This window comes from Papaver somniferum, chromosome 7 (assembly GCF_003573695.1).
Source record: "Papaver somniferum cultivar HN1 chromosome 7, ASM357369v1, whole genome shotgun sequence".
Lineage (NCBI taxonomy): Eukaryota > Viridiplantae > Streptophyta > Magnoliopsida > Ranunculales > Papaveraceae > Papaver > Papaver somniferum.
In genome coordinates, this window is record NC_039364.1 from 126001663 (window position 1) to 126021095 (window position 19433).

A 19433-nucleotide genomic window follows, 5' to 3' on the forward strand; every position below is an offset into this window, starting at 1 on the left:
GCAGATTTCTTAATTGATTGTTTAAGTAAATGATTTAGATCCTTAATGCCTCTTTATTTAGTTAATCTCCTGGATTAGTCAGCTGCTAGCTTTGGGGGCGCTACAATCACCGTCTACATAAGGGTTTTGGTCATCATCTATATCCTCTTAGTTGAGGAGATCAACAACCAAGGAATTAAAATTGCTGCCAGTGTGTTTGGGTTTTGATTTTTTTTTTACCAATAAAAAAATCATCAGAGCATCATATTCACGTAAACTCTATTTTTTCATTTTCGTCATCTGCAATTGTAAAGGGTTTGGGTTTGGCAAGGGATGTTGGAAGTTAATCAGGTAAACTCTAGGTTTGATGCATCAATCATTTCATCTGTTACTGCAACCGTCTTATAAAGTCGTGGACATGAGTTCGAATACCAGATGCATCATCCTTTTTTTACAAAAACCTTTGTTCTCGAAAAAATAAGTACTACCATTTAAACTTTCTATGTTGTGATAACTGTAATTTTCAGAAATTGTGGAGCGATAGATGCAGTTTTCTAAAAATTATATTGTGATAATTGTAACTTTTTTAATACTTAATAGTGATAATTGCAAATTTCTTAACATTATATTGTGATAATTATAATTTTCTGATCATTAAATAGTGATAATTGCAGATTCTAGAAATATATTGTTTATAGTCGTAACTTTCTGAACATTGAACATTTTTCGTCAGGATCATATCAGCCCATATGCAGGTTAAGCTATATGCGACTTTGTATAAAGAATCATTAAAATAAAAAGTGAGTTACCTACAAATGCACGTGGTGCCGTGAATGCTGATGGCGTGCAACATGAAGAATGAAATGGGGAGAAGATGACAAGGTGATAAACAAGAATGGGGATAAGGTTTTTGGTATTCAAGTTTTGTCCAAGACTAGGCTTTGGTCTAATATTTGTCCAACATTAAGGCTTGGTACCTGGACTGGATGTTGAGCTGTGTTGACTAGGTTAAGTCCTAACTTCTGTTTAGTAATTATTAATAAATTTATATAAAATATAATTTTTTAACAAAATCACAATAATACCCTTTATTCTCCTAATATTTACACAGTTACCATTAATTGACTCTACTCCTTTGGCTTCTCCTCCTCCTTCGAACCGTCGACGCAACCGCTATCAGTGAGAAAAAAGAAGTTCTCCCCCATTAAAACAATACCACCAACTCATCCACCATGAAAACCCAGCACACCAGCAAACCAATCTTCCATTGACAGATAAACGGCAGTAACACCCTCTCCACCTTCAGAACCATGCAATCCTTTTTCTTCCTTGTTGTCTTCTTCTCAAACTCATAGCAGAAAAAGTTTTATTTCCATCTTCTCTACACGAACATCAATTCCTCTCAATCCCTTAACTATCAGCCACCACAACTCTTCATTCTCAGCAACAAACAAGCATTGACAAACCCCATCTTCGATTCCTTGTTGGTAATACAAAGACACACCAGAATCATGTACTCTTAATCCATTTCTTCTTATCGCCGAACGGGTAAATTATTTTGTTCCCAGGGAAAAATCTCCAAACCGCATCGAAGTTCTAATACCTACTGTTTTCAAAATTAATCAAATAGGTTTGTAGAACAAGACTTATTGGCTGTAAATCTGACATCTAATCTGATTCTGAATCAAAATTTTAGAAGAAAAATAAGATCTTTGGTGAAGAACAAGTAAAGTTTGTATGAAAAGTTTTTTCAATTAGATATGATTTTTTGAGAATAAAATCAGAGAAATAAAAACAAGATTCGTCTCTTTATGATTGTTTGATTTCACTTTGCCGAACTTTTTCTCTCTTCCATGTAATCCTAACATACACCTATTCATTTACTTGCAGAACTTCTTATTCTTACCAATCTTCACAACCTTTACAAACCCATTTTAACAACATCTCTTCCTTGTAATCAATTCAATTCGATTGTCTCAGGCCACCAACAACAAGACCTATTTCTCGACCAGTTCAACACACCACCAGTTCTCATCATTTATCTTAATCCATGCAGATTCATAACCGCTGCATCATCAAAAACATTTCGATTTCAACCCATCTTCTCATCAAAACTCAACTTAGATTCATCTAGTTTTTGTTGGTTTTAAAACCCATCAATCGCCCACAAAGTCAAGCCAAATCCCATTCAATTGCAAATCTTCTGAAATATCTTCCATCAGCAGCAAGCAACTAATCCTTGTCTCAACTTCCACGAATCTCTGATTTCTTGAAAAATACAAAATGAAATCTCTTCGATTGTTCAAACCCTAGACTTCAAACTCGAACCTAAGCCTAAATTGGATTTGTACCCAATAATCCTACAACTATTGTTTAGTTCTCGGATTTTAACTCTTCCCTAGATTCAACAACACCACATTTTCTGTCAAATCTCTCTGTTAGATCGGAAACCTTAGATGGAGAAGAAAAAAATCACCTTTGACAAAAAGTGGGGAATTAGGGTAATGAAATACTTTAGGGGTACAATTGTAACTCAGTATTTATATTTTATAAAAATTAATAAAAATATGGTCATAAAGCACGGGTCAACATCCAGTCCAGGTACCAAGCACTAACGTTGGACAAATGTTAGACCAGAGCCTAGTGTTGGTCAAAATCTGAGTACTAAACACCAATTATCCTACAAGAATAACATGATTCGGGAAGGGGAATTTTCCTATATATTTGATGTGTGACTTTTTTCAACACCCATATAATAAGCTAATTTTTTAAACAACTAATTTTAAATATGGATAATGAATTATGAAAGGTTAATTTAGTAAACTAGTATGGATATGGGTTTCAGATATTATAAATCTTAATGGTGAGTTACTCGTAAACAAAAAAAAAGTAAAAGGGCTAGAAATAAGTTTCCCTATAATTTAATTCGTCCATTTTTTTTTGGTAATTCAATTTTCATTAATGAAAATCAAGATTACATAGATCTCAAGTACATCAAATTCAAAAAGTAAAAACAAACAACAAGCTTGTAATGGTACATGATTGAAAATCCCGAAAAGGAAAAGAGAAGGAATTCCAAATACTGACCTAATACAAGAATGCAAGAACCGATTGCATCAGAGAGAAGATGGTCTTCACAATATTCATGGACCATTTGATAAATCCTCTTCCTGATGAAGTGATGCTCCAATGGCATAGGAGTAATCTGCAAATTTGTTGACTGGAGAATAGAGAGTAATCTGAATCCGGCGATGTACTTGAACAAACATATAATCAAGATCAAGTAACCATTAAAATAAAAGAGAATCACCATTAAGGTGAAGACAAGAATCACCATGAAGGTGAAGAAAATAAACCTAATATGATCCTTTTATTTTAAAACTAAAACACAAGAAAACTAAGATCCTTACTTAGATCTATCCCCAAATGGACTAGATCTGAGCAAGAAGATGGAATTGTTTTTTTTTTTCCTCTTGGAGAAGAGGAGAGAGAGAGGGTATACATTTTTTCAATGCCATTTTATTGATTGCCCAACGAAACTATAATGCTTTTAAAAAGAAGGTTATTATTGGGGCGTCACCATACAATAAAGGGGCTTCATTTGGATATTTAATGACCAAAAATCTGGTTATGGGGTACTTTTGATTCAATAGCAACTGTCCAAACTACCCTTAAATTAAAATTAAAACTTAAAAACATAAACAAAACCTAATTTCTATTCTTCATTCTTCACATTTCAGTTGTTCTTCTTCTTCCTCTCCTTTTTCTCTTCATCCTCTTCAACGATAAATCCATTTGAATTCATATCATCGAACAAACCCATGGTGTATGTAAGGTAATAATCGAACAAACCCATCTTTATTTACTCGTTTTTGTGCTTAAAATATGTTAAATTGAATGAAATTGAAGTAAAATTAGGGTTTCAGTGACGTTTCTGCTAGTGCTACGTCTAGGTTCGGTGCTTCTTTTCTGGACGTAATTTTAGTTTATGAAGAAATCACGACCAGGTTTGGATTAATTCCAACCGTAGAATTTTATTTGCATGTAGTTTTACGTCCAGCTTCCTTTTAATTCCAACAGTAGAAGTTGACTTTACGTCCAGGTTTGGATTGATTCCACCGTAGAAATTGATTTTACGCCCAGGTTTGGATTAAACCGTAGAATTTTATCTGCATGTAGTTTTACGTCCAGGTTCCTTTTAATTCCAACCGTAGAAATTGATTTTACGTCCAGGCTTGGATTGATTCCAACCGTAGAATTTGGTTTTACGTCCAGGTTTGGATTGATTCCGACCGTAGAAATTGATTTTACCCCCAGGTTTGGATTAAACCGTAGAATTTTATTTGCATGTAGTTTTACGTCCAGGTTCCTTTTAATTCTAATTGTAGAAATTGATTTTACGTTCAGATTTGGATTGATTCCAACCGTAGAAATCGGTTTTACGTCCAGATTTACATTGATTCCAACCGTAGAAATTAATTAAATTAGAATTAACTAAAGGGTTGTTCGGTCATTACAAAATTATTTGAGATAAGGGGTTTTTGATATTACTTCTGGGTGATCCTTTTTTGTCCTATTAAATGAAGCCCCTCTAATAAAATGTGACGGCACAATAATAATCTTCTTTAAAAAAAAAAAAAAAAAGAACTCCATCTCCAAGGCGGGGACTTCAATTCGTCCATTCGTTTGCTGTTTACTAGTGCTCAAAATTGAATTTGCCCATCGGCATGGACAAGTAAACAATCAAATTAGATGTCCCGTTGCCATTGGACCTGCTCTAATATACCGTATTTAATGCCCGGGACCTTCCGGTCTCCATGGTCCATACGTATACAACCAAAGAAGTGGCCGTGGCACTTTATGTAGTTAAATAAAAATAATCAGGTGTCTTTTGTAAAAAAATAAAATGAAATCTGGTTGCTGTCGGGATGTCACTATCCAGAGGATCTTCGACAGCCATTTTTAGGGTTTGTTTTCGTCTCCCTTTTCTGTTCCCTTGCAACAAAATTTATTTTCTTTGCTCAAGTCTCACAGTTACTTCAGACAAAGGTAAATCCTTTTTTATTACCTTGTTCCTGGAGTGAAATTACTTCACTCATTGAATTTCCGTAGCTTACTTCAGATCTCGTTATTATCTTCCTTGGCTCCCACTAACACACTAAACCAGAAAAAGTAGTCATGAAAAGTGATGATTTATGTACTCGACTTTGAAGTTTTATTAAATAGTCTGAGAAGAAAAAAAAAAAACTCCTATTCAGAAACCACAAGAACAGATTTAAAGTCTTGTTTGTTTGAGTTTCATTTTGACTATTATTATTTTCTTGTTAGGTTTCTATCTACATCATCACATTCCATCAACTCAGATTTACAGAGCTAAGGTACCCCCATCTCCTTTTTCTCGGTGATGTGAAGTTGGACTATTAATGTGGATGGATCGGTTGAAGTATGAAGCTCAGACTGAGGTTTGATTGATCAAAAGATTTCCGGAAAAATCCTTGAAATACGGGATATGCATTTTAATTACAAATTAGTGGGGTTGGGTTTTGTTTTGTTTTAAGACAGTGGAGTGGGAAAAGAGAGCTTTTTTTGGTTGTTTTAGAGAGACAAAGTCAAAGAGAAGAAGGCAAGACCGATGTTAAACAATGGTAAAGAAGAGGAGAGGAGGGAATAGAATAAGGAAAAGTGTGAGGGGAGACGGGCAAATAGTTTAATGATATCAAGGACAGTAGCGTATCTTGAGATATCTAGAAATTCGATTCAGTTGTTTTGATAAAGGTAGATGGATGAATAAAGCGAATATCTTCTTCCCATTACAATAGAGGTGTCCGATCAAGATTTTGTGTGATTCAGGCCAACAACAAGAAGAATAAGTAACAAGAAATCACCCTACTATCAATCAATCAAACTCCTACCTTTGCTGCTCACTCACTCTTGATGGCTCTACAGTCTACATTGGGTGTGAAATTGTGAATAAGTGGTGTTGGAGTTTCTCATAAAACTAATACTAAATCTTTCATTTTGAGTCAAATTTCTTAAACAATAGGGTGAAAACAGTGAACGTGCTTCTTCTATATCTCGAAGTACTAACCTAAACCCACGCTTGAAGCGGATACAGTATATGATTAGAAAAGGAACTTATTCTATACTGCTACTTCTTCAATAATATTATGTTCTTTGGTATTTGAAGCTAGCTTTCATTCTTTTGAGATAAACCCACTCCGCCAGACCTCTTGTTTCTTCTTTTCTAACTTGGGGTTTCGTTATTGAAGACTAAGATTCTCTTCTCTCCTCTAATTTGTGGGAGAAACAGGGGATACAGAGGGAGCAGCCAAGGAAAGACAATATAAGGACAGAAGTTAAGTGGAATTGTTGTTATTAGTTCTGGGTTTGCTTAATTTTTTTATTTCATGCTTGAATAGATGCTCAAATTTGTCATTATAGGGTAAAGAGAGAAAAAAGACCATCTTTTTACTTCTTGAGTAAAGGGCTTTTGACTGGACAATCTCTGAAAAAGTGTTTCTCTTTAATTTTTCTAGTCGTTGGGTAGTATCTTTCTGTTTTAGCTTAAGAAATGCAGATGAGAGGAGAAGAATAAGTAGAAAGAGAGAAGTTGAAGTTTTGTCAATGGTGACGAGTTTAAAGATGCAGAGCCACCATACAGTGGCTGTGAGGTTAAATGAAAGGTTGGCTGTCAAAAGGGCTACCAAATTTATTCAGTTTACCAAAGGAAGACTCCTTGGCTTGTTACTTCTTTGGATCTTTATCATGGGTGTTGTTTCTGTTTTTATTTACAAGAATATGGAGGATGAGAACTTGCTTAGAAGAAAGGAAGTTTTAGTTAGTATGTGTGATCAAAGGGCGAGGATGCTTCAAGATCAATTCAGTGTTAGCGTCAATCATGTTCACGCCCTGGCTATCCTTGTCTCTACTTTTCACTACTACAAGAATCCTTCAGCCATTGATCAGGTTTCTCTTCTTACAAATTTCAATATTTTTTCTTTTCTGGTGATAGATCTAAGGTTGTCAGTTTCTTACATTTTGAGTTTAATTGTTCCGTAGTTTGCTTCTTGGGTTAATTTTTAGTTGTTATAGGATAGGATTTTATTTTTCTTTCATTTCTCCAATATTTGTTGCTGATTTAAGGTGGTAATGGTGTGAAATACAGGAAACTTTTGCCCAGTATACAGGTAGGACCGCATTTGAGCGGCCATTGTTAAGTGGGGTGGCTTATGCACAGAGAGTCCTCCATTCTGAGAGAGAGCATTTTGAGAAGGTACAAGGTTGGATGATACAGACCATGGAGAATGTTCCTTCACCCCCACGAGATGAATACGCTCCAGTTATATTCTCACAACAGACTGTTTCATACATTAAGTCTCTTGATATGATGTCGGGCGAGGTGATCATTCTGTTTGGTTTTGTATGTTGACTGAAATGTCTGGCTCTCGGAGTTTTTTGGTACTCATATATGACCTTTTTGAGTGCAGGAGGATCGAGAAAATATTTTGAGGGCTAGGGCTACTGGCAAGGCTGTTCTTACTAACCCGTTTAGGTTACTCGGCTCTCACCATCTGGGAGTTGTTTTAACCTTCCCTGTATACAGTCTCAGTCTTTCGGCTGATGCGACGGTTGAAGAACGCATTCATTCGACTTCTGGGTGAGACATTTTTGTCCTAACTGTCAACTGCACATGTTTTGTTACTTCAACTGCTGTTCCAATGACTGCTTGGAATTTCTTAACCTGGAATTTGCATGTTCTTGTTGGAAAGAAAAAAAAAACCTGCTATTCCACTGGAGACTTCCTTTTGATATCTTCTTATTCTTATAAAAGATTTTTATAGTTTTTTTTCCGTCAATGTGGACTGATTTGGATTGTTGAATGAATTACTGACCGAATATAGGTACCTTGGTGGAGCGTTTGATGTCGAATCGCTTGTGGAAAATTTGTTAGGGCAGCTTGCTGGGAAGCAGGCAATTGTGGTGAACGTTTATGATGTGACCAATGCTTCTCAACCTTTAATCATGTACGGCCCCCCTTATCCAGATGGTGATATGTCCCTCTCGCATATTAGTTTGCTTGATTTTGGAGATCCATTCCGGAAGCACCGAATGAGATGTAGGTAAGCACTTTCTATTTCAGATCCCTTACACAAATCATGCTTGATACTAAAGGTCTTGTTGCACATTGTAGCCTAAATATTTTGGGATTCTGAACAGATATCTTCAAAATCCCCCAACACCATGGATGGCAATCAGTTCCGCCATAGGATTTTTTGTGATTTCTTTGTTGATAGGGTATATCGTATATGGGGCAGGAATTCACATTGTCAAAATCGAAGAAGATTTTCGACAAATGCAGGAGCTTAAAGTTCGAGCAGAAGCTGCAGATGTTGCCAAATCTCAGGTTCCTATTGAAACCCATGCAAAAATCTGCATACTTAATAATTATGTTTAATTGATCGAACATAACAATCTGGTACTCCTTTTGCCTCTGCTTGATGGCAGTTTCTTGCTACAGTTTCTCATGAGATCAGAACGCCCATGAATGGTGTCCTGGGTATGCTCAGAACCATTTTTATCTTTTTTTTGCAATAGTCTTGAATTTCGGAGGAAGTTAAGACCGTCAAGTACTGAAGTTGATTAGGATGATGCTTTTATTTGCAGGAATGCTCAGTATGCTTCTAGACACAGACCTTAATAAAACTCAGTTGGATTTTGCTCAAACTGCTCAAGCCTGTGGGAAGGCATTGATAACATTAATAAATGAAGTGCTTGATAGAGCAAAAATCGAAGCTGGCAAATTAGAACTAGAAGCTGTTCCTTTTAATATACGGTCAATCTTAGATGATGTTCTGTCTTTATTCTGTGGGAAGTCTAGGGACAAGCGTATTGAGGTGAGGCCAACTTTTTACTCTATTTGTTGCCATTGACAAAATCTTTTTGTTTTTACATTTGCACTTCAAATTTTTTCGCAAGCTACTCAATCAGTTCTTATCTGTGTATGGACTTCGGCTTTAATGTTTCATTGACATGCTGGACCTGACTGTTTTTTCCATTTGATATCCATGAATGTGGGGTTCCTTTCCATCTTACTGCCACATAATCAATTGAGGAAGTGTAGCTTGCTGTGTTTGTTTCTGATAAAGTTCCTGAAATTTTGGTCGGTGATCCGGGAAGATTCAGACAGATTATTACCAATCTTGTGGGGAACTCTGTTAAAGTAAGTTCTGGTTCATTATTTCTTATTCTAAAGACTATTCCCCCCCCCCCCCCCCCCCCCCCTACTCAGACGAAACCCGTTTTTACTGCTCAAAAATCTCCTTTAGGCTTTAGGACTACTTTTCCAATTTCCCTGAAACATCCTCTGAGATTTTGCAATAGTCGTCTATAATATAAAATAAGAATTCCCCATTGGCACCCTTCAAGTTAATGTAAACATTGATATGATTGATTCACTTCATTTGCCTTTTCTTTTTTGCAGTTCACTGAACGTGGACATATATTTGTTCAAGTCCATTTGGTAGAACCTATACAGCTCATGAAAACTGAAATATGCTTGAATGGAGGATTGGATGGGATGGAAGTTATATCAGGTTGTAGTCGTTTTAATACCTTAAGTGGTTATGAGGCAGCTGATGACCTTAACAGCTGGGAAAATTTTAAGGTTCTAATGTCAAATGATGTATTCCACTCTGATGTTTCTCGTAAGTGGATGATGGGCGATGGAGATCCTGAAAGTGTGACTCTAAGGATTAGTGTCGAGGATACAGGGATTGGGATACCTTTACACGCGCAAGACAGGGTCTTCACACCATTTATGCAGGCAGACAGTTCTACATCTAGAAACTATGGTGGGACTGGTATCGGCCTGAGCATTAGTAAGTGTCTGGTTGAGCTGATGGGTGGTCAGATAAGCTTCGTAAGTCGACCTCAAGTAGGAAGCACGTTTACATTTACTGCAAACCTTAGAAGATGTGACAAAACTTCATTGAACAATTTTAAAAAATCACCTTCTGAGACTTTACCGGTTACTTTCAAAGGGTTGAAAGCCATTGTGGTTGATGGAAAACCAGTTCGAGGAGTTGTGACGAAGTATCATCTACAGAGACTTGGTATCCTTGTAGAACTGGCAGCTAGTATGAAGTTGGCAGTTGGTACTGTTTCTGGGTTAAGTTGTGGTTCAAGATCTGGGTAAGATTTTCTATTGGAATAAACTTCTAAGGAGTTGACTACTGAATGTCAAATTTCTTTTTTTCTAATTCAAAATATTATTTGTTTTTTGACTTCTATCTTTCCCTTTAGTTTGAAAAATCACAAGAATTTAGAGTATATCGTCCTAGATAATCAACAAAGCCTCCATAAGCCATGTTTTACTGATTGATCTGCATGCATTACCCCCCAAAACCTATCTGCATAGTCAGAGCACTAGCTTTTATGTTAAATCTTTCCTATTTTTCAGCTATAGGACTATAATAAAACATGTTATTACTTTGAAAATATCTCAACGAAACAGCATCCAGTTCTTACCTTTGATTCTCTTTGCTTAGTCGAGTTGCATTGTTTAATTTTTCAGAGACGGAAAACAACCAGATATGATTTTGGTTGAGAAGGATTCTTGGATTTCCAACGAGAAAGGTCACCAAGCTGAATGGTTACTAGATTGGAAACATAATGGCCATAAGCTTGAGATCCCTAAATTGATTCTGCTCGCAACTTGTATCAGCCCTGAAGAAATAGCTAAAGCAAAAGCTGCAGGTTTTGCTGATACTGTCCTTATGAAACCTTTGAGAGCAAGTATGGTTGGAGCATGCCTTCAACAGGTCCTAGGCATTGGGAACAAGAGGTGGCAAGGGAAGCCATTACATAATGGGTCTTCCTCTCTTCGTAGCATCTTAAACGGAACAAAGATATTGGTGGTTGATGATAATAGGGTCAATCGCAGAGTTGCTGCGGGTGCACTTAAGAAGTTTGGAGCAAATGTGGAGTGTGCTGAGAGCGGCAAAGCTGCTCTTGCTCTTCTTGAGTTGCCACATGCTTTTGATGCCTGCTTCATGGACATTCAGATGCCAGAGATGGATGGGTGCGTATAAGAATGCAATTTTTATGTTACCTTGATATCTAATTCCTTCTAACTCTCTGATGCTCCAACTTTTCTTTTTAGCTAAACAGCATCTTTGCCTTTGTTTAAATCTTTTCAGCATGAAATTCTGTCACCTGATCAAATAATTTTTTCACAAAAATGAAAAAGCTTCTTTTTCCTAACTAGGATTAGGAAGCTTGGTTGAAAGGCATACAGATTGATTTCTGTAAAATTCAGAAGGAACGTCTAACCAAAAAATATTTAAATATACTTTGTATTGTAGGTTTGAGGTAACCAGATTGATCCGAAGGATGGAGAGCAAAGCAAATGCGGTGAAAAATGGTGGATCTACTGGGAAGCCAGAGTTTCACATGCCAATATTAGCTATGACAGCTGATGTGATTCAGGCGACATACGAGGAGTGTATCAAGTGCGGAATGGATGGTTATGTTTCAAAACCTTTCGAGGAAGAGAATCTTTACAAATCTGTTGCCAAGTTCTTTGAATCTAAAGCCATCTCAGACACAGTGTGATATCATTTTCCACTCCGCTCTTTTGGGAACCCAGGGCCTTTTATATTGCGCTCTAATTAGGATCAAGGTCAACCTCACCTGGAATAGACGGATAGGTAGTGATGAATCCGAAATTTAGCAGTTTTAGTCAGGTTGATGGGAATGAAGTTTCAGAAACTTGTCAGCAATAATTCCCTATTTCTGTTCGAGTTATTTAGGCTATCAAGAGTTTGATTTCTGGGGTGAAATGGGAGGATCGCTTCTGCATCAGCTGTTATATATGTCGGAATCGACTCTGATTTCAGTTGACATCATTTTATCATGTGCACAGTATTTCCTAACATCCAGTTCTACCTGTATATGTATATATCTAGTAATAACAAAACGTGCAGGAACTAGGGCTGAACATGACGTCGGTTAACCGTTGGAAACCGACCGAACCAGACCAATAAGAAAGAAACCGAACCAAACCATTTAGATTTGGATTGGTTTGGTAAAAAAAGTTGAAAAACCGACATTACTGGTTTGGTTTTGGTTTGACCTGAAAACCGAACCAAAAATCATTGGGAACCGATTAATTTTTAAACTTAGTTTCTACCGTCGATTTAAAAGTATTAGATTCTACCCATTGATTTAGAGGATAAATAGAAACCCTAAATCTAATATTTCATTATGATACTCTCCTTCTTTCTCTTTCTCTCAGCCGCCTCCCTTCTCCACCCCCAACTACAGCTGCTGTTACTCGATTTTTTTCTTCCCGTCTTCCTTCTTTTTTATTTGTCAATAACTAAATTAAGATATCTTATATATCTTCTTTTGATCTCTAGAATTAGAGTAAGCTTTAACTATTCTTGATTTTTTTTTTGTCTGTATATTTGTGTAAACCAATACTATCGGCAACTACGATTTTTTTATCTGTAAATTTGTGTATTTTTTTTTTTGGTTTGACATAATTATTGGTTAACCAAAAACCACTTGGACAAACCGAAACCAACTGGAACCATTTGGAAACCGAACCAATGGTTAATGGATTGGTTTGGTTTAGATTTTTAGAAACCAATAGTATTGGTTTCGGTTTTGGTTTGGCTAGAAACCGAACCAAAACCGACCATGAACATCCCTAGCAGGAACGTTAGACCAGTTCCTCGGATTTTTTTTTTTTTTTGGCGCTTCGTAATGTTTATCAATAGAACTTCGTCGGTATTTTTAATAAAAAAAATTCTCTACTGTCAGCTAAGCTCCATTTTTCATGCCATAGAGGTTCACTTGGTGTTTCTTTGTTTTTATCTGCGTGATATGATCCTTTTCATGCGATTTACTTACTAAAAGATGATATTTCCGGGCCCGTAATTCTTGATGATGTTGTCGCTGCTTGCATCGGTATTGTTGAACCGATATGTAACTTAAGCATAAGCTTGTATGTTCCTTTATACTGGTCAAGCCTATTAAAAATATAGGAGCCATGAAGAATGTGCCGATGAAAAATGAGCCATGAAGAATGTGTCGATGAAAATCATGAAAGAGGAGGAGAGATGAAAGTGGTTAGGGTTTGTACGAGTCTGAAAGGTCGACTACGAAGAGTCCTCACTTAAACCAAAAGTCGACTACGAAGAGTCCTCACTTAAACCAAAAGTCGACTACGAAGAGTCCTCACTACCAAAAGTCGACTACGAAGAGTCCTCACTTAAACCAATGAAATAGTCGTTTAAACGTTGCTTCAGTCACAGAATAGAGAGATAAGGACGGTATAGGGAGAGAAGCTGAAAGAGAAGAGATTAGAGTTCGAATTGCAGAAAGGCTCTCCGCGAACAAGTTTTATAGAAACCTATTATTCGTAATTGTGGAATTGGTGTTTAGAATGATCGAGAGTTGATCTATTTATAGCCATGCAAAACCTTAATTTCTCGTCGGTAAGATAAGGCTGAGGAGTCTATGGTTTATTCTACGGTCGAGAATAAACAAGGACAGATCAATGGTTGAGTCTATTCTCCGCTGCTGACTCCCTGTGACTGACAGTTCACTTTCTATGCGAGTAGGCTGATACTCACGTGTGAGGTAAAGTGCCAGACCAAAACTTTAAAAGAATATCCTCCCATATTGTGACGTAATCAACCTTAGTATGTGATGTGTTATATATTATGGTAGTATTCTCTCGAGTTGTCGTAACTGAGATGGAGGAATACTCATATTTTGTATGTGGAGGCCAAAATTAGTCGCGTGGAGAGCTCAAGGAGGCATGTTATAGTTGTGTGTGTCATGAGGAGAGCACAAGCCTGGCTAAGTTCAAGCATGACCCGATTATGTAGTTTTCTTAGGAGAATAAGAATTATATGACAGACTCTGAGGAGAGGTTGATGCCTGGTGTAGTTTGTCCATCCAGAGGAGTCGTTATCCAATCATAGGCGCATGAAGAAGGCTGAGGTAGAGCGTCAACCTAGCATTCCAACTAGCGAAAAACAGAGGCATGGCCGGCTCTGAAGAGAGGTTATCGATGTAAACATGAGCATAGAGATTCTAATGTTGTTGTGAGATTTACTCTGTGGTTTTATTGGTAGGCTAAAGCCTGATTTATACAACTTTACATGACTCGATAAGGAAACTAAAAGATATACCCTATAATATCTACGATATACACAACAAGAATATATATGAAGTTACAACCATATAATATAATATCTTGACCATATCTTAACAAGGTCGACTACGAAGAGTCCTCATTTAAACAAAAGGTCGACTACGAAGAGTCCTCACTTAGACCAATGAAATAGTCGTTTAAAGGTTGCTTTCAGTCACATAATAGAGAGATAGGGACGGTCTAGGGAGAGAAGCTGAAAGAGATGAGATTAGAGTTCGAATTGCAGAAAGGCTCTCCGCGAACAAGTTTTATAGAAACCTATTATTCGTAATTATGAACTTGGTGTTTAGGATGATCGAGAGTTGATCTATTTATAGCCATGCAAAACCTTAATTTCTCGTCGGTGAGATAAAGCTGAGGAGTCTATGGTTTATTATACGGTCGAGAATAAACAAGGACAAATCAATGGTTGAGTCTATTCTCCGCTGTTGGCTCCCTGTGACTGACAGTTCTCTTTCTATGTGAGTAGGCTGATACTCACGCGTGAGGTAAAGTGCTAGACCAAAACTTTAAAAGAATATCCTCCCATATTGTGACGTAATCAACCTTAGTATGTGATGTGTTATATATTGTGGTAGTATTCTCTGGAGTTGTCGTAACTGAGATGGAGGAATACTCAAATTTTGTATGTGAAGGCCAAAATTAGTCGTGTGGAGAGCTCAAGGAGGCATGTTATAGTTGTGTGTGTCATGAGGAGAGCACAAGCCTGGCTAAGTTCAAGCATGACCCGATTATGTAGTTTGCTTAGGAGAATAAGAATTATATGACAGACTCTGAGGAGAGGTTGATGCCTGGTGTAGTTTGTCCATCCAGAGGAGTCGTTATCAATTCATAGGCGCATGAAGAAGGCTGAGGTTGAGCGTCAACCTAGCGTTCCAACTAGCGAAAAACAGAGGCATGGCCGGCTCTGAAGAGAGGTTATCGCTGTAAACATGAGCATAGAGATTCTAATTTTGTTGTGAGATTTACTCTATGGTTTCATTGATATGCAAAAGCCTGATTTATACAACTTTACATGACTCGATAAGGAAACTAAAATATATACCCTATAATATCTACGATATACACAACAAGAATATATATGAAGTTACAACCATATAATACAATATCTTGACCATATCTTAACAAGGTCGACTACGAAGAGTCCTCACTTAAACCAAAGGTCAACTACGAAGAGTCCTCACTTAAACTAATGAAATAGTCGTTTAAAGGTTGCTTCATTCACAGAATAGAGAGATAGGGACGGTCTAGGGAGAGAAGCTGAAAGAGATGAGATTAAAGTTCGAATTGCAAAAAGGCTCTCCGCGAACAAGTTTTATAGAAACCTATTATTCGTAATTGTGAACGTGGTGTTTAGAATGATCGAGAGTTGATCTATTTATAGCCATGCAAAACCTTAATTTCTCGTCGGTGAGATAAGGCTGAGGAGTCTATGGTTTATTCTACGGTCGAGAATAAACAAGGACAGATCAATGGTTGAGTCTATTCTCCGCTGTTGACTCCCTGTGACTGACAGTTCTCTTTCTATGTGAGTAGGCTGATACTCACGCGTGAGGTAAAGTGCTAGACCAAAACTTTAAAAGAATATCCTCCCATATTGTGACGTAATCAACCTTAGTATGTGATGTGTTATATATTGTGGTAGTATTCTCTGGAGTTGTCGTAACTGAGATGGAGGAATACTCAAATTTTGTATGTGAAGGCCAAAATTAGTCGTGTGGAGAGATCAAGGAGGCATGTTATAGTTGTGTGTGTCATGAGGAGAGCACAAGCCTGGCTAAGTTCAAGCATGACCCGATTATGTAGTTTGCTTAGGAGAATAAGAATTATATGACAGACTCTGAGGAGATGTTGATGCCTGGTGTAGTTTGTCCATCCAGAGGAGTCGTTATCCAATCATAGGCGCATGAAGAAGGCTGAGGTTGAGCGTCAACCTAGCGTTCCAACTAGCGAAAAACAGAGGCATGGCCGGCTCTGAAGAGAGGTTATCGCTGTAAACATGAGCATAGAGATTCTAATTTTGTTGTGAGATTTACTCTATGGTTTCATTGATATGCAAAAGCCTGATTTATACAACTTTACATGACTCGATAAGGAAACTAAAATATATACCCTATAATATCTACGATATACACAACAAGAATATATATGAAGTTACAACCATATAATACAATATCTTGACCATATCTTAACAAGGTCGACTACGAAGAGTCCTCACTTAAACCAAAGGTCAACTACGAAGAGTCCTCACTTAAACTAATGAAATAGTCGTTTAAAGGTTGCTTCATTCACAGAATAGAGAGATAGGGACGGTCTAGGGAGAGAAGCTGAAAGTGATGAGATTAAAGTTCGAATTGCAAAAAGGCTCTCCGCGAACAAGTTTTATAGAAACCTATTATTCGTAATTGTGAACGTGGTGTTTAGAATGATCGAGAGTTGATCTATTTATAGCCATGCAAAACCTTAATTTCTCGTCGGTGAGATAAGGCTGAGGAGTCTATGGTTTATTCTATGGTCGAGAATAAACAAGGGCAAATCAATGGCTGAGTCTATTTTCCGCTGTTGACTCCCTGTGACTGACTGTTCTCCTTCTATGTAAGTAGGATGATACTCACGCTTGAGGTAAAGTGCCAGACCAAAATTTTAAAAGAATATCCTCCCATATTGTGACGTAATCAACCTTAGTATGTGATGTGTTATATATTGTGGTAGGATTCTCTGGAGTTATCGTAACTGAGATGGAGGAATACTCATATTTTGTATGTAGAGGCCAAAATTAGTCGTGTGGAGAGCTCAAGGAGGCATGTTATAGTTGTGTGTGTCATGAGGAGAGCACAAGCCTGGTTAAGTTCAAGCATGACCTGATTATGTAGTTTGCTTAGGAGAATAAGAATTATATGATAGACTCTGAGGAGAGGTTGATGCCTGGTGTAGTTTGTCCATCCAGAGGAGTCGTTATCCAATCATAGGCGCATGAAGAAGGCTGAGGTTGAGCGTCAACCTAGCATTCCAACTAGCGAAAAACAGAGGAATGGCCGACTCTGAAGAGAGGTTATCGCTATAAACATGAACATAGAGATTCTAATGTTGTTGTGAGATTTACTCTGTGGTTTCATTGATAGTAAAAAGCCTGATTTACACAACTTTACATGACTCGATAAGGAAACTAAAGGATACACCCTATAATATCTACGATATACACAACAAGAATATATATGAAGTTACAACATATAATACAATATCTTAACCCCCCCCCCCCCCCCCCACACACACACCCACACCCACACACACCCCGGACTCAAGGAGGTTGATTACACATCTTGAGTCTGCAAATTAAAAATTGAAGACGAGCTGCATAGTGAGTCTTGATGAAGAGATCAACCACTTGAAATTCTGATTTGACATGCGGAAGAGTGATTGTACCTTTCTTAAAATGATGACGAGTAAAATGGCAATCTATCTCGATATGTTTTGTACGTTCATGGAAAACATCATTGTGTGTAATCTGAATAGCAGCTTTGTTATCACATTACAATGGTGTATGAGTAGAAATTTGAACTCTCATATCACAATGGAGCCATCGTAACCAAATTAGGTCAGACGTGGTGTGACCAAGAGCTCTATACTCTACTTTAGCACTTGAACGAGAAACCACACTTTGCTTTTTACTTCTCCAGGAAATCAAAGAATCTCCCAAGAATACACAATATCCTGTAATAGATCTTCTGTCCGTAACATCTCCAGCCCAATCTGAATCAGAGTATGCACGAAGAGTGAGATCAGACTTGGAAGAGAAACATAGTCCTTGACACAGACACCCCTTAATATATCTCAGAATTCTGATAACAGCTGCATAATGGGTAGACCTTGGAGCAGACATAAACTGATTGATAATGTGAACAACATGACTTATGTTTGGTCTTGTAATGGTCAGATAATTAAGACTCCCTACTAACTGATGATACAATGTTGGATTGGACAATAAAGTCCCATCTGTAGGACTGTATTTAGTATTCAATTCAGGAGGTGTGTCAGTTACCTTATTGTCAGATAACCCTGCTCGTCGTATAGTCTCAAATGTGTATTTCACTTGTGATATGAAGTATCCAGTGGAAGACGTGCCAACTTCAATGCTAAGAAAATAACTCAAGGATCCAAGATCTTTCATCTTAAAACATTCACTGAGATATGACTTGAGATCATCAATACCTTGTGTGTCACTTCCAGTAATAACCATGTCATCAACATACAAGAGAAGAAGAACAATACCTTTGTCTGATGATCTGATGAACATAGCTGAGTCATAGAAGCTTTGTCTAAAACTATACTGAAGAATTGCAATGCTAAACTTCTCAAACCAAGAACGAGGTGCTTGTTTGAGTCCATACAACACCCGTCGAAGTTTACATACTTGATTTGGTCCATGAGGCAAACCATAGGGTGGTTGCATGTACACCTCCTCTTGTAACTCACCATGAAGAAAGGCGTTTTTCACGTCCATTTGATGAAGCTTCTATTGTCGTGCTGCAGCAACAACAAGTAATATACGAACTGTAACCATTCTAGCCACTGGTGAAAATGTTTCTTCATAATCAACACCATACTCTTGTGTATACCCTTTTGCAACAAATCGTGACTTACGTCTTTCAAACTCACCATCTGACTTGGTTTTAACTTTATAGACTCATCTGCTTCCAACAACTGACTTTCCAGGAGAAAGATCCACTATTTCTCATATCCCTGCCTCTTTATGAGCATCCAATTCATCATGCATTGAATCCTGCCATTATGGAATGGCTGCTGCTTCTCTGTATGTTTTTGGTTCATAAAATGACAAGATAGAAGATAAAGAACAATGATAATTTGCATACTTAGATGGTGGTCTTCGATTACGAGGTGGCAAAAAAGTCTCTTCAGGACAAGGATCTGATTCCTGAGTCGCACTGTCAGGTTGAGTCATAGAGTAGTTGAGTTCTTCAGGAATTATTTGGAAATTCTCAGTGTTTATTAAGGACTCTGGTGAAGGCTAGTGACATCTAATGAAAAGGAATCTAAATACGTAAACCTTTCAAAAGTTGATGACTTAATCTTAGGGAGAGTCCAAAAAGGAATCTTTTCCCAGAAGGTAACATGGCGTGATACACGCAATTTGCGGTTAACTGGATCATAGGAAAGATATCCCTTATGCTCAACTCCATACCCAAGAAAAACACACATGGCATTCTTC

The 19433-nt window shown here is 37.4% G+C and overlaps 1 protein-coding gene across 1 annotated transcript; it reads left to right on the plus strand.

Annotated features, from left to right (window-relative positions):
- The first annotated feature begins 5159 nt into the window (after nucleotides 1-5159).
- Nucleotides 5160-11974, plus strand: LOC113298362 (histidine kinase 4-like). The gene is made up of 11 exons (XM_026547090.1): nucleotides 5160-6945; nucleotides 7145-7378; nucleotides 7467-7636; nucleotides 7881-8099; nucleotides 8197-8383; nucleotides 8485-8536; nucleotides 8644-8873; nucleotides 9101-9199; nucleotides 9461-10170; nucleotides 10553-11059; nucleotides 11343-11974. The coding sequence occupies exons 1-11, from the start codon at nucleotides 6604-6606 to the stop codon at nucleotides 11590-11592; spliced, it is 3000 nt and encodes a 999-aa protein (XP_026402875.1). The 5' UTR covers nucleotides 5160-6603; the 3' UTR covers nucleotides 11593-11974.
- The last annotated feature ends 7459 nt before the right edge of the window (nucleotides 11975-19433 follow it).

Bases quoted from the DNA above. Each gene is read 5' to 3' on its own strand.
- LOC113298362 (XM_026547090.1), top strand. From the start codon at position 6,604: ATGGTGACGAGTTTAAAGATGCAGAGCCACCATACAGTGGCTGTGAGG. The intron at 7,637-7,880 runs GTGAGACATTTT...GACCGAATATAG, and splicing joins CGCATTCATTCGACTTCTGG to GTACCTTGGTGGAGCGTTTG. The intron at 9,200-9,460 runs GTAAGTTCTGGT...TCTTTTTTGCAG, and splicing joins TTGTGGGGAACTCTGTTAAA to TTCACTGAACGTGGACATAT.